This window comes from Microcebus murinus, chromosome 6 (assembly GCF_040939455.1).
Source record: "Microcebus murinus isolate Inina chromosome 6, M.murinus_Inina_mat1.0, whole genome shotgun sequence".
Classification (NCBI taxonomy): Eukaryota; Metazoa; Chordata; class Mammalia; order Primates; family Cheirogaleidae; genus Microcebus; species Microcebus murinus.
In genome coordinates this window covers 13,083,997-13,098,011 of record NC_134109.1, presented here as the reverse complement: position 1 = coordinate 13,098,011, position 14,015 = coordinate 13,083,997, and the positions used below count along the sequence as shown (strand labels likewise).

Sequence of the window (14,015 nt, the reverse complement as noted above, 5' to 3'; positions counted from 1 at the left end):
TAGATGCCCTTTATCAGGCCGAGAAGGTTTCCTTTTTTTCATAGTTGTTTTTTTTTTTTTTCACAAAAGGGTGTTGAATTTTGTCAAATGCCTTTTCTAAGGCATTTGAGATGATCATCTGATTTCCCCCCCATTAGTCTACTAATGTGGTGTATTATATTGATTAATTTTCTTATGTTGAACTACCCTTGCATTCCTGTGACAAGTCTCACTTGATCATTGTGTATAATCTTTTTAATATGCTGTTAGATTTGGTTTGCTGGTATTTTATTGGGGAGTTTGCATCTATATTCATAGAAATATTGGTCTGTAATTTTCTTTTCTCCCCCCCCCACTTCTTTTATTTCAGCATATTATGGAGGTACAAATGTTAAGGTTACATATACTGCCCATCCTCTCCTCCCCCCTCGAGTCAGAGCTTCAAGCGTGACCATCCCCCAAACATTGCATATCTCACTCATTATGTTTTCTTATGATGTCTTTATCCTTCTTTAGTATTGGACCTAATAGAATGAGTTACGAAGTAATCCTTCCTATTCTATTTTTGGAAGAGTTTGAGATGGATTGGTCTTAATTCTTCTTTAAATATTTAGAAGAATTCACTAGTGAAGCCATTCATCTCTGGACTTTTCTTTGTTTGGAGGTTTTTGATTAATGATACAATTTCTTTACCTATCTTAGGGCTGTTGAGGTTTTCTATTTCATCTTGAGTCAGCTTAGGTAATTTCTATGTTTCCATAAATTTGTCCATTTTATCTAGGTTATTTAATTTGTTGGCACACAATTGTTCATAGTGCAAGCATACCTCAGCGGTATTGTGAGTTTAGTTCCACACCATTGCAATAAAACAAATATTGCAATAAAGCAAGCCACACAAATTTTTGGTTTCCCAGTGCATATAAAACCTATGTTTACACTATTCTCTAGTCTATTAAGTATGCAATAACATTATGTATAATAAAACAATGTACATATCTTAACTAAAATACCTTATTGCTAAAAATGGTAATGATCATCTGAGCCTTCAGTGAGTCACAATCTTTTTGATACCTCAATATTGATGGCTGCTGACTAATCAGGGTGGTGGTTGCTGAAGGTTGGGGTGGCTGTGGCAATTTCTTAAAATAAGATGACAATGAAATTTACCATATTGATTGATTCTTCCTTTCACAAAAGCTTTCTCTGTAGCATGTAATGCTATCTAATAATATTTTACCCACAGTAGAACATCTATCAAAATTGGAGTCAATTCTCTCAAACCCTGCCACTGTTTGATCAGCTAAGTTTATGTAACATTCAAAATCCTTTGATGTCATTTTAACAATGTTCATAGCATCTTCATCAGTTGTAGTTTCCATCTGAAGAAATCACTTTCTTTGCTTATCCATAAGAAGTAACTCCTCATTCATTCAAGTTTGATCATGAGATTGTAGCAATTCAGTCAAATCTACAGGTTCCACTTCTAATTCTAGTTCTCTTGCTATTTCTGCCATATCTGCAATTACTTACTCCACTGAAGTCTTGAACTCCTCCAAGTCATCCATGAGATTTGGAATCAAAATCAACTTCTTTCAAACTCCTGTTGTTATTGCTGTTTTGACTTCCTCTCATGCATCATGAATGGTCTTAATGGCATCTAGAATGGTGAATCCTTTCCAAAAGGTTTTCAATTGACCTTGCGCAGATTTATCAGAGGAATCACTATCTATGGTGGCAATTGCCTTATGAAATGTATTTCTTAAATGATAAGACTCAAAAGTTCCCCACGTCCACCTTTGTGCATGGTGTTTCCTCAGCCTGGAATGCTCTCTGTCTCCTGTTTCCCTCTCTGTGCTACCATTCTCCCCTCATTTGCTGGGTTAATGCCTATTCATCTTTCAGTCTTGTTTCAGAAGCACTTCATCAGGGATATCTTTCCTGACTTCCTGATACACAGTCATATTGCTTGTTTTGTGTCTAACTCTACTATTGGTCTATCCTAAACTTTGGGATAAATAGAATCAACTGCAGAGACTTTTTTTTAAATGCAGATTTCAGGATTGTCCCCTACCCCCATAGTTTCTGATTCAGTAGCTATGAGGTGAGATTGGGAAAGCTGCATTGTAAACATATTTTCACAGAATTCTGGATCAGGTTATACAGGGCCATACTGTTTAGAAGCACTGCACCAGATGACACTATTTAACTTGTATAACTTTGTGTTTAATACCTATTCTCCCCTATCAGAGTCCATGAGGATACCATGTTTATCTTGTTCATTGCTATATTCTCAGAGAATCTATAGTGCCTGATAATACTGTAAGTGGTGAAATTAACAATTTTTGGATGCATAAAAGGTGCATTTAAACATTCTTATTTACTTAGGTGTAAATTAGACATGTTTCCTATTTAACTTTCAAGAAAATACTCAGGGAGAATCCCAGAAAACTAGAGCTTTCCTGTAAATGTAGTAAAGGCATATTTCAATAGAGGAAGTGCTTCTAGTGACACAGTATGGTTTGTCTTTGGGAGAAACTGGAAGTGGAGAAGAACTCAGTATCCTAGTTACTACTCAGAAGCTTCTTAACCTGAAATCCAAGATTTAACAAGAACTCTGTTAACCTCTTAACACACATGCGAGTATACATGTGTGTGTAATGTGTATTGTTAGTCTGTTCAACAATTTTTAAGCATGTCCCTACGTCTGGCACTGTTCTGGGTACCGGAGATCTAGTAGAGCAGAAAATAGACCAAAACCCCTGCCTTAATGAGCTTACCTTCTTATGATATCAGAAAAACAATAAATAAAATAAATAAGTAAAACATGTAAAATGGTAATGAGTGATATGGAGAAAAACAGTGCAGGAAAAGGGAGTAGGGAGTGGGGGCACAATGGAGATGGGGGTAACGATTCTGAGTGGTCAGGGAGGGGGCTGGCCATGATGGTGACATTTAAGCAAACACCTGAAGAAGGTGACAGAGTAAGCCATGTGAGATATCTGGCAGAGGAACATTCTAGACGGGATTTTCTGCAACTGCAAAGGCTCCAAGATGGAACTATGTCTGGCATATTTGAGAAACAGCGAAGAGGCCACTGTGGCTACAGCAGAGTAAGCTGGGGAATCAGGTCAGATGTAATGCCAAGGCCAAATCATGGAGGACCTTATAAACCATTGTAAGAATTTGGTTTTCACTCTGAATGAGATTGGAAGACAGTGGAGAGTTTTGAATAAAAGAAACACCGATTTTATGTGTTTGTGTGTGTGCATGTATGTCTAAGTAGATATGCCTGTCTATTTGTATAAGTAGGGGCAGGTAGGGGCATTTGTCTGGAGAGAGATTACACCAGCATCTTTGAGGTTTCTTGGAGAAGCTACCCCATGCTGTACTTTTCCTTGAATCTAACGGCTCCTCTCTTCTCTCTGCTTCACTCATTCTGCCCCAAGACAGGCAGAGTGTTGCTGGGTTTGGTTATTTTCGAGGCAGAATCTTAGCAGGAATTTAAATGTGCCTACATTGGAGTGAATAGTCTTCTTTCCTTATGGACACCATTCCTTGCACATGGCTGAAGACATAAGATGGGTCTGGGGCTCCTTTCATTTGAGAGAAGATGCTCTCACCCCACCTATGAAATCCAAGTGGGAGCTAGGGAGAGTCAAGGGAAAGGAGTCCATTTAGACTTCTTAACTCCAAAACCATATCCAGGAATAGATGTCAAAGGAGAAGGTTTAAACCAGAAGGAGGAGGAACAGGAGTAGTAGCAGTACTACTACTACTACTAGCTGCCCCTTACCATTTAATCCCCACAGCTAGGTCCATATATAATTTTACTGAATGATTTCTTGAATTCCAATAAATGCTAGTTTATTTGTAGAAAAATTAATTACCTTTGACTTGTAAAATAGATTTCTTGGTATGGGTTTGCTAGGATCTGCATGATAAAAATTATCTGTGAGTGGAATAGCAATTCCCATATTAGATGGAGGCCTGTAGTTTATCTGCAAGTGATTAAACAAAGAAAATGTATAAGTCACTATTATTTACTACGTTTTTAATTTAAGTAGCTTGATTTTTCAGAAAACCAATCAATGTAAAAAGTCCATTTTTAGCTCCATGTATTAAAGTAAATTTCTCTCCCCCAATATTCCTGCCCTTCATATTCTGGAATTTCAACCACCTCAACCCATGATAATATAACTTAGAAATAAGTGAAAAATACTTTTAGTAGCTAAAACAATTGCCATAAAGTTTAAACACTTTATAAAAGAACCTTAGTGACGTAGATAGTAAATAATTCTTCAAGTTTGGTTATTTTCTTTTTGTTACAAAGAAAACTGTAAGTAATAAGTTAGTTGACAAAGAGTAATAATTTATATTTTAAAAAGAGTTGCAGACTCTTAGAAGGCCACAATTAAAATTATTACATTAAAGTGGGACCAGTAAGATATATAGTTGACAATTGAACAACGCGTGAGTTAGTGGCACCAACACTGGCACAGTCAAAAATTCATGCATAACTTTTGACTTCTCTAAAACTTAACCACGGATAGCCTCCCATTGACTGGAAGCCTTATTAGTAACATAAACAGTTGATTAATACGTATTTTCTATGTTGCATGTATTATGTGCTATATTCTTACAGTAAAGTAAGCTAGAGAAAAGGAAATATTGTTAAGCAAATCATAAGAAGAGAAAATACATTTGCAGTACTGAAGTATATTTATAGATATCATAAATTTATGCCATCTGTTTACAATATGAACCATCTGTTTGAAATAGCAGGCTACCATGACTGCAGACCTCAATCTATAGTACATATCAAGCAATATAACTTTTTCTTTTAATGTCATGACTTTTCTCTGCTTCTTCAGAGAAATTCCAGCATCACTCACAACACTTTGTATGGGTCCCATGGTGTTATTCAAGCTTTAAGATATTACACTAAACACAACAAAAAATACTACTTGAGAACCACAAGAGCTTACTTTTTACTGTGATATGCAATTTACTGGAGAGACGACTGCCCACGTGGAGATGATTAGCATCACACAGCATTTTAAGTGCATACTGGAGACACCTGAGCTCACTGCAATAGCAAGAGGAGGTGGCTGCGAAATTATTACAGTATTACTGTATGTACTATTGTGAATTTTATGCAATTATGATTTAATATTGCATCTTTACATTTGCCTACATTCCTCTGGACTGCAAATGGTGCTATGAACAGTCTATAAATGTTTGTGTAAACTTTGATAAATTTTAACTTTTACAATATATTTATGTACAGTTTATGGTAGTAAATGATGAAATAGATGAGAATCTACCTATATTTTATACATTCATGACATATCTTTTTCATAATTTTTTGATATTTCTAAGCTATGCGGTTTATCTGCAAATTTTTTTAAATTGTCAAAAACCTCCAAAAAATTTTCCAGTATATTTATTGAAAAAAAATCCACTGTAGTGCACACAATTATAACACGTTGTTCAAGGGTCAATTGTATCAATTTAGGACAAGTCAGTGTAAGGGCAAATAGTTAGCTGTATACATCACAAAAGCTCAAGATGATACCACATAATATAGTATAAAATGATATTAATACACATGAGACTAAGTTACCAAGAAAAGTCATTATTTCAGAAAGTTTTTATACTTTAGAAATAATAGTCACATCCTCAAAATGACATGAGGATTTAAAAATAATGGTGAAGCATTTTGAACATCTCAGAAAAGAAACGTTAAAATTAATGGCAATCATAGAAAAGTCATATAGCATTGGTACTCTTAAACCAATATACTTAGATCTTTTACCGGCAAAGTTTTGATTAGGTTAAAACCCTTATTGTCCATATGCTCTCCATTAAGCCAGTTTTCAAGTGGGATAAGTGTGATAGGAATGTGACGCATAGTTCTGAGATAACTACAGCTGCTTTTCAATGTTGTCACGATTGTTGTAACAAAGCAGTCAGCAGATGCTCCCCAGACAATAAATGCCAGTGAAGTTGAACCCTGGAAATATCCAAATAAGTAAAGGTTATTTAAAGTAACTGTTATATACTAACTGTTTCCACCCAAAACTCATATGTTGAAGTCCTAACCCCTAGGACCTCAGCATGTGACTGTATTTGGAGAGAGGGCCTTAAAGAAGTAATTAAGGTAAAGGGAGATCATTCAGGTGGGCCCTACTGCAATATTCCTGGTGTCTTTATCAGAAGGACAAATATTTTCTCTTCTTATTTTTCTCTTCTTATAAGAGGAAATTAGGAAATAGACAATACAAAAACTGAGTGGTGACCACATGAGGACACAGCAAGAAGATGGCCGTCTACAAGCCAAGAAGAGGGGCCTCAAAAGAAAAGAAACCAACCCTGCTGATATCTGGTAGCCTCCAGAACTGTGAGAAAATAAATTTCTGTTGTTTAAGTCACCAAGTCTGTGGCATCTTGTTGTGGCAGACCTAGAAAATTAATACAGTAACCAACTAAAGAATATAGAAAAAGAAAAGAAATAGACTGAAAATAGAAATAGAAGAAGTTTGACCATAAAGATCTGCTTGAGAATAAATCATAACAGCAAACATATTGTTTTCTAGGAAGAAATATATTCTAATCTAATTTGTTTTAGGAAATATTTGAAAATAAGCAAGGATCAAGAACATGAGGACTGTAATTAACAGCAGTGTATTATATTCAGTGTTTTTGCTAAATTTATAGATTATGGCTGCTCTTGTCACAGCAGGGAAAAATGTGTACCTATGTGAGATGATGCATGGGGACCTCTGTGAGATATTTTTCCACCATAGTAATTATTTTACTACACATAGGTACCTTATAAAATCAAGCTGTATACCCTTAAATAAGTATAATAAAATTTACTTAAAAACATTTTAAAAAGAAGGACTTATTAAATAAATACCATTATTATATCCAACTCTCTCATTCATTAATGAATACCTGAATATTTGCTTTGATGAGATGAATAAAATAACTTTGATACACATTTTGAAAAAAACTATTTACTTAGCAATCACTATATTTCATAAAGATAAGGTTTTGGTAGGATTTATGCACAGTAAATATATTTTATCCTTGAACAATATTAAACATTCAATAACATTTGATAAATTGTTTGAAATTATTAAGTATTTTTGGAACTTTAAAAATATATAGATGTTAATAACTGTAGTGAAGTAGTAGATTCTGGTGGTATCAGTTCTGCCCCAGTTCCTATAATCTGCAGCCATTACAAATGATGTATTTTTATGTTCTTTTGTCAAACACATTGATCCTGAATCTAAGCAGAGTTCTACTGTTAAAGGAAATACATGGGACTAAAGATGTAAGTTAAGTAAGATGCAAGAAAGCAAACAGAAAATTCCAGAATGTTAGACATCTAATAGTACTACTTTTAAAGGGATATTTGCAAAAATTATAGGTTGAACCATATAAAACCAATATTCTACTGTTTTTGGTCTATAGAAGAGTAATTTCATATAGCTCAACTTAATATTTTTGTGGTGAAAAAATATTTTACCTGAAATGTACAATTTCCTTTAGTTTCATTTCAATTTTTCTTTTGTAAAGCTGGGTAAATATATATACATAACATTTAAAAAATATGCAGAGCATAAACCTATTTTTATAAAATTAGTACCATTTTCCTTCAATCTATTCATTCTAACTATATGTTCATATATGTGTATTTATAAATAGGTTTTTAAAATAATGCTCAAGTGTCCATAATAGTTGTTTTAAAATTTTTTTCTATGCTTAATAACTATTTATAATTAAAGAAAATCTTACTTGACGTAAAGCTTTGCTAGCTACAGAAATTTTCATTACATAACTATCAGTATCATCAAAATAACCTTGAGCCTTAAATTCCAACACAGTTGGGTTTCCAACTACCACTTTCACTAGTGGTATTTCAAGTGTGCGAAGACCTATGGAAACAAGGTCAACAGTTAATATTATATAATGAAAATTGTAAACTCAATTTAATAATGATTTGCTAATCAGGATTTTAGAACATCTATAGAATCTATTATGAAGGCTGCATAATGGCTGCACATATAGTTAGCAATTTACATAGAAACAACTTTAATAGTTCTTAGAGAAATTTATCTTTACAAATATTTTCTCAGAAAAATATTTCTCCCTTCTACCCCTCATTCCTCTGCCAGGTTCTCAAATGCATTACCTTGGATAATACTGGTTACACTGAGTTAGCTGATTTAGTGGAAAAAAATGAAGAGTACATCCTGAATTTCAAGGGCTGCCAGTCAATTACTTACCAAGAGAAAACTCTCAGGCATTTCAAACAAAATATGACAGCAGGCCAATTTCTGCCTGCAGGTCATCAGTTTGCAACCTTGCCATGCTGAGAACTTTAATGGAAAAGGAGACTTGAAATACCATGTAGTCTAATTGCCATTTTTTCTAACCAATAAACCAGAGTTGAGAAGTAATAAATGCTTTGCCTGAGGTCTCATCTGTAGCTGTTTTCCTTAACCCAAGATGATCTATCTGGCCTGTGCTTCCCAACCTTTAACTAAGGATTTTGTTAAAATGCAGATTGAGCAGGTCTGGAGTGAAGCCTGGGATTGTACATTTCTAGCAAGGGCCCTGGTGGTGCTAATACGGGTCCAGGGACCACTCTTGAGGAGCATGGCCTAGGCTTTTCTACAGAAAGAGGCAATTGAGTTGATTTGCTGATCACTATTTCCTTCCATCAAACTGAACAAGTATAAGTGGTTGAGGCCTTTAACAAATAATTTGGTATATTTTAAAACTAAAATAATTATTTTGTAGAAAATTATGGTATCAGTGTCAGAATATAAAGAGATTACAATAGAATAGGTTTTTAAGACCCAGAAATCGTCAAAATAATAGGTAAATTGTATACTAAGATAAAATTACATTTTGAAATCAGTAAACAAAAAAGACTAATGTTGGAACAACTAGCTAACCATCTATAATATGCCAAAACAAAATTCTGATAGCTTAAAGAATTAAATAGAAAGTTAAAACCATAAAATTAAAACTCAGATTATTTGAAGGGAATATGGACAATTAATCATATAAACAATAAGAAAGGATTCATAAGGGTTTCAAACAGAAGGGAGTTTTTCAGAATATTTAACATATAATATTGATGGAAATACATGTTCTCAAAATGTTTTTCAAAGCCTATAATTTTCATTTATATAAGTTGTACCTGGTTCCTTTTTTCAAATAAGACTTTTAAAAAAATTGCATTTTGTCCTTTCATTATGGTTCCTATTCACTCTAAGAGTTTTATGCATACTTATTTCATAGTGTCTTTCTTATTTTTCTATTATCCCAACTTCTTGGAGTTTCAATTTTTCTATTTCCTATGCCTGTTGACTCTTACATTGGGTCATTTCCTTACATAGTCTTAAAATTCTTTTTCTTAGTTCATGTTCAATAGAGATTGATTTTTCCATAGTAGCCCACAATACCTGGTTATGAAAGTATTCCCACAGAGGGTTTTGTGTGTGCTTATGCTGGGGCCCAAGTGTTATCATTATTTCTCAGCTTGTGATTCCTGAATCTGGTAGGCAGTCATTTTGAAATCAGTGAACAAACAACACATCCAGTGTCCTGGATGAGACACTGTTGTGGAGTTTGGGTTTTTTACAGGAGATTCTTTTTATTCCACTCTGAGATGATAAACCCCTTACTGCTTCTTTGGATCAGTAGGTAGAGTTTTCCTAATCCCCTCTTCATGATCTGATGGTCCCAGCTTTCTTTAACAGTCTCAGTTCCGACTTCCTATCACAAAGTAAGAAGGCCCCAAATCAAATGTTTGGTCAATACTTGGACATTAAAATCCATCACACTGCCTACATGGCCTGTATCTGAACACCACATGCTTCAGGGAGCCATACATTAGCTAATTTCTTTGGCTTTGAGTTCCTTCATTTCTGGTGATAAGATTTTCTTCTCTTTTCCTCCCTTTCTCCCCTATTCCCTCCCTTCCATCTTTCCTTCCTCTCTTTCTAGTTCAGTTATTTACTAAATTTTTTTGTTTTATTTTTCCAGTATAACATTTCACCAGCATCTTTAATAAGTTTTATATTACTTTTTAAATAAATAAATACCTACAGAAATGCAGAAGACTATAGAATTCTATTTAAAAGCCATTTTTTGGCTTAAAACAAATACAGTTGTCCTGTGGTTGGTATACATAGGGGGTTGGTTCCAGGACCCCTGTGTATATCAAAATACAATTATACTCAAGTCCTACAGTGGGTCCTGCAGAACCCACATATAGGAAAAGCCAGTCCCTCTGTGTATGTGGGTTTCACATCCCGCAAATACTGTATTTTCTATCCACTGGTTGAAAATATCTACGTATAAGTGGATCCATGCAGTTCTAACCAGTGTTGTTCAAAGGTCAGCTGTACGTGAAATAAATATAATGATACGAAAGTAATTAAAAGGTTTTCATTTCAGAGGATGACAAAAATCTAAACTAAAATTCTGTGTAAATTTCAGTTGGTATCTTAACCTCCTTTTCCTCATTTGTAAAATAAGGAGTATAATTCGTGTCATTTAGGGTCATTATAAACATTACATAATATAGGGTATAAAAATCATTTAATACAGAGCCTAGTACATAGTAAGTGCTCAATAATTAGAAGCTAATATTGTTATTAGTAGAATGCCAACAATTATGGGAACCAAAGATAAAGTAAATATTAAAGAGTATATTTCACATTTGTGAAAAGAAATAACATCTCCTTTTGATGTTTCCCAATAAAAACAAATTTACCTTTTGCCTTAGGTATGATTTTAACTTTTAAAACCTCAGAGTTTCCCAGATCAATGTATTTCAAGACATTGATGGATACTGCCTCTTCATGTTCAAACCAATAATTACACGGTTTTGAATATATAGTCCATGTTTGTCCATTCCTTCGCCCAAGGTTGTATAAAAACCAGGAGTCCTTTAGAAAGGTCACATTGCTGGATGCTCTGTTAGGCATTGTAGCAATAGCTAATGCATTCTTATTATCTAAAATGCTTGTGATCAGAAAGCTGCTGTGACCAGGAATCACTACAGTTTTCTCTATATCTGTATCTTCAAATAAGGCATTAGCAACTGGAGATAAAACAGAAAAGATTTGGTGTAAAATAAAACAGCCAATGTTCACTAAGCATAGTGGTGTACATAACTAAAAAATATACTATTTGAGCTTTTACATCATTATCTTAACCAGACAACACATTTGCCAAATTTCAATTTATAATTCAAATTATATTATAGAAAATTTATCATGACTATGTCATGCACCTATACTTTAATGTTTACTATGAAACTATGCTATAAACTTTTCAGCAGAAAATAAAACCATGCAGGGCTAAGTAAAGAAAGGTGATTTCTTTACTATGGAACTACAACCAGACTTAATAACCTGGTATATTTATTGTGATTATACAAGACAGAGATAAGGTAGCCAGTGTTTCCCAGTGCTTGAAGGTGTGCATATTACATAAAATGAGCTCAATAAATACTTGCTGAAGGGAGAATAATTATTCAAGGATAACACAAATATTTAGAAGAAAAACCAGGGTGAGACCTTCAGGGACACCATCATTTAAGGAATGAAAAGGGAAAAAGATCCCCTCAAGGAGACAAACAACTGGAGAAAATCCATTGGAGAAGATATCAATGAAGCCAAAGGAAGGCTGTTTCAAGGATAGGGAGGTCATCACTATCAAAATATTATTGATAGGTTATGAAACACATCAGCAATACTCCCTTAACTCTAAAAAAAATAAAAATCGGAGCAAGCCTCATAATTTCCTTAATTATGTACACAAGCTCTAATTTCTCCCAATTTAAACAAACCAACAAAAATCCTTTCCAACATCCCCCCTCAACTACAATATAACTTCTCGCCTCCCCTTTATAGTGAGTGAAACTCCCTGAAAGCATTAGCTTTATTCACTGTCTTCAGTTCTCTTCTCATAGTTTTTTTTAACTCATTCCAATCACTCCACTACTCCAGCCAACAGCTTTTGTCAAGGTTACCAATGACTTTCATACAGATCCCCTGGCCAGTTTTCATTCCTCACCTTACCTGACCTATTGGTGGCATGTGACACTTCCTCAGTTGGCTTCTGAGATACACTCTCTCTTAGTTCATCTCTGACCAAACCATTCAATCTCCTGTACAGATTCTCCTCCATTCCCTGGACGCTACAGGTTGGCATGCCTGGGATTAGACCTCAAACCTCTTCCTTTCTACATCTCCACTCATTTTCCAGGTTTTCTCATTTGGTCTCATAGCACTAACTATCATATTAATACATATGCTGACAACTTTCAGATTTATATCTCCAGTCCAGACCTCTTCACTGAGCTTCCAGACTTGTACTCCTAAATGCCCATCTTATTCCTCTGACTGGATGAGTAACAGGCATCTTAAGTTTAATATGACCTTACAGTTGATTATTCCAACGGTCTCCACAGCTTAGTTCCCTGATTTCCTCTTTGCCTTCTCTCTCTCCATCACCTGCCGAGTCTGTTTTCAGCACAGGCTCCAAAGTGATAATTTTAAATCATAAGTCAGATCATGTCACTTTCTCTTCAAAACCTTCCAATAGCTTCTTGTTTACTCAGAGTAAAATCCAAATTCTTAGAATAAACTATATTAACTTTTGCTATGTATCTATCAGATTATCCTTTTAGATAGAAATACCCTATATAACTGTGATTCAAAATTATTTTATTATGTGGGGCAAAGTCTGTGTGAACTTCCTATTTTCTGTCAGTGCTTCTGAGCATTGTTTAAGACAAAATAAACTCATAGGAATGAATGATAGGCACTATTATTGATGAAATATCAATAAAGTTATAGCTAGGTTTTATTATATTAGAAAAAAATAAATCCTCTCGGAACCTAAATATATGTAAAGTTAGGTAGTTTGCCAATTGGACTAAAATTTGAGATCTATTGCTCTATAAATGAGCATAAAAAATCTTGTCAAATGATATTTTTTTCTAGTTAGCAGAGACGTATTACATTGTTACACTTACTTTGTAAGTCAAGAGTAAGTTTATACAAGGAATTTGCAGTCTCACTAATGGAAAGGGAACTAGACAAACAAGAGCTCTCATTTTCTTCTTCTATTGCAAAAGGCTCCGTCATTTCTGCAATAGCTGAGGACAAAAATCCTTTAATAGTGTCATGTTGCATTATCTTTCGTATGTAAGCTTTCCCAGTTTTTCTAAAAACAAACCAACAACTGTTAAACAATTTGGATAAAACAGTGGCTTAAATGAGCCACTTTATGAACAAATAATTTACAAACCTCTAAATAGCTAACTAATGAACATTTGATTAACATCTGCTCAACCTCAATAGTAAGGTCAATAAAATAGCAATTACAACAATGGGGTACAATTTTTACCTCTAAGATTAGTAAATATTTTTAAATGACAGGGTTCAGTAATGGTGAGAATTGAGTGGAGACAGGCACTCATCCACTAATGATGGAATTATAAATTAGTACAAGCTTTCTTTTTTTTTTTTTTTTTTTTTTTTTTTTTTTTCTTTTACACAAGACCCTCATGTCTAATGTACAAGCTTTCTAGAAAGCAATTTGACATTATGCATTAAGAGCTCAGCCATTATATTTTCCCCTCAGATTCTGTAATTCTATTAATATAGCTCGGTTGTAAAGAAATAACCTAAAACACAAGGAAAAGCTTTCTATACAAAGATATTTAGCACAGCATTATGGTAAAAATTAGAAATAAGAATTGCCAACAATAGGAAAACTAAGTAAATGATAATATATGACATATTTAGAGTAAATGCAACTTTTTTTTTTTTTTTTGAGACAGAGTCTTACTTGGTTGCCCAGGCTAGAGTGAGTGCCGTGGCATCAGCCTAGCTCACAGCAACCTCAAACTCCTGGACTCAAGCGATCCTTCTGCCTCAGCCTCCCGAGTAGCTAGGACTATAGGCATGCGCCACTATGCCCAGCTAATTTTTTCT

The 14,015-nt window shown here is 34.2% G+C and overlaps 1 protein-coding gene across 1 annotated transcript in view; it reads right to left on the bottom strand.

Annotated features, from left to right (window-relative positions):
- CATSPERB (catsper channel auxiliary subunit beta) overlaps positions 1-14,015 on the bottom strand; it is an 88,416-nt gene that overhangs the window by 14,067 nt on the left and 60,334 nt on the right. Inside the window, 5 exon segments of the mRNA XM_012773926.3 lie at positions 3,867-3,977; positions 5,795-5,992; positions 7,786-7,925; positions 10,781-11,110; positions 13,052-13,242. Coding sequence (XP_012629380.3) covers positions 3,867-3,977; positions 5,795-5,992; positions 7,786-7,925; positions 10,781-11,110; positions 13,052-13,242 — 970 coding nt within the window.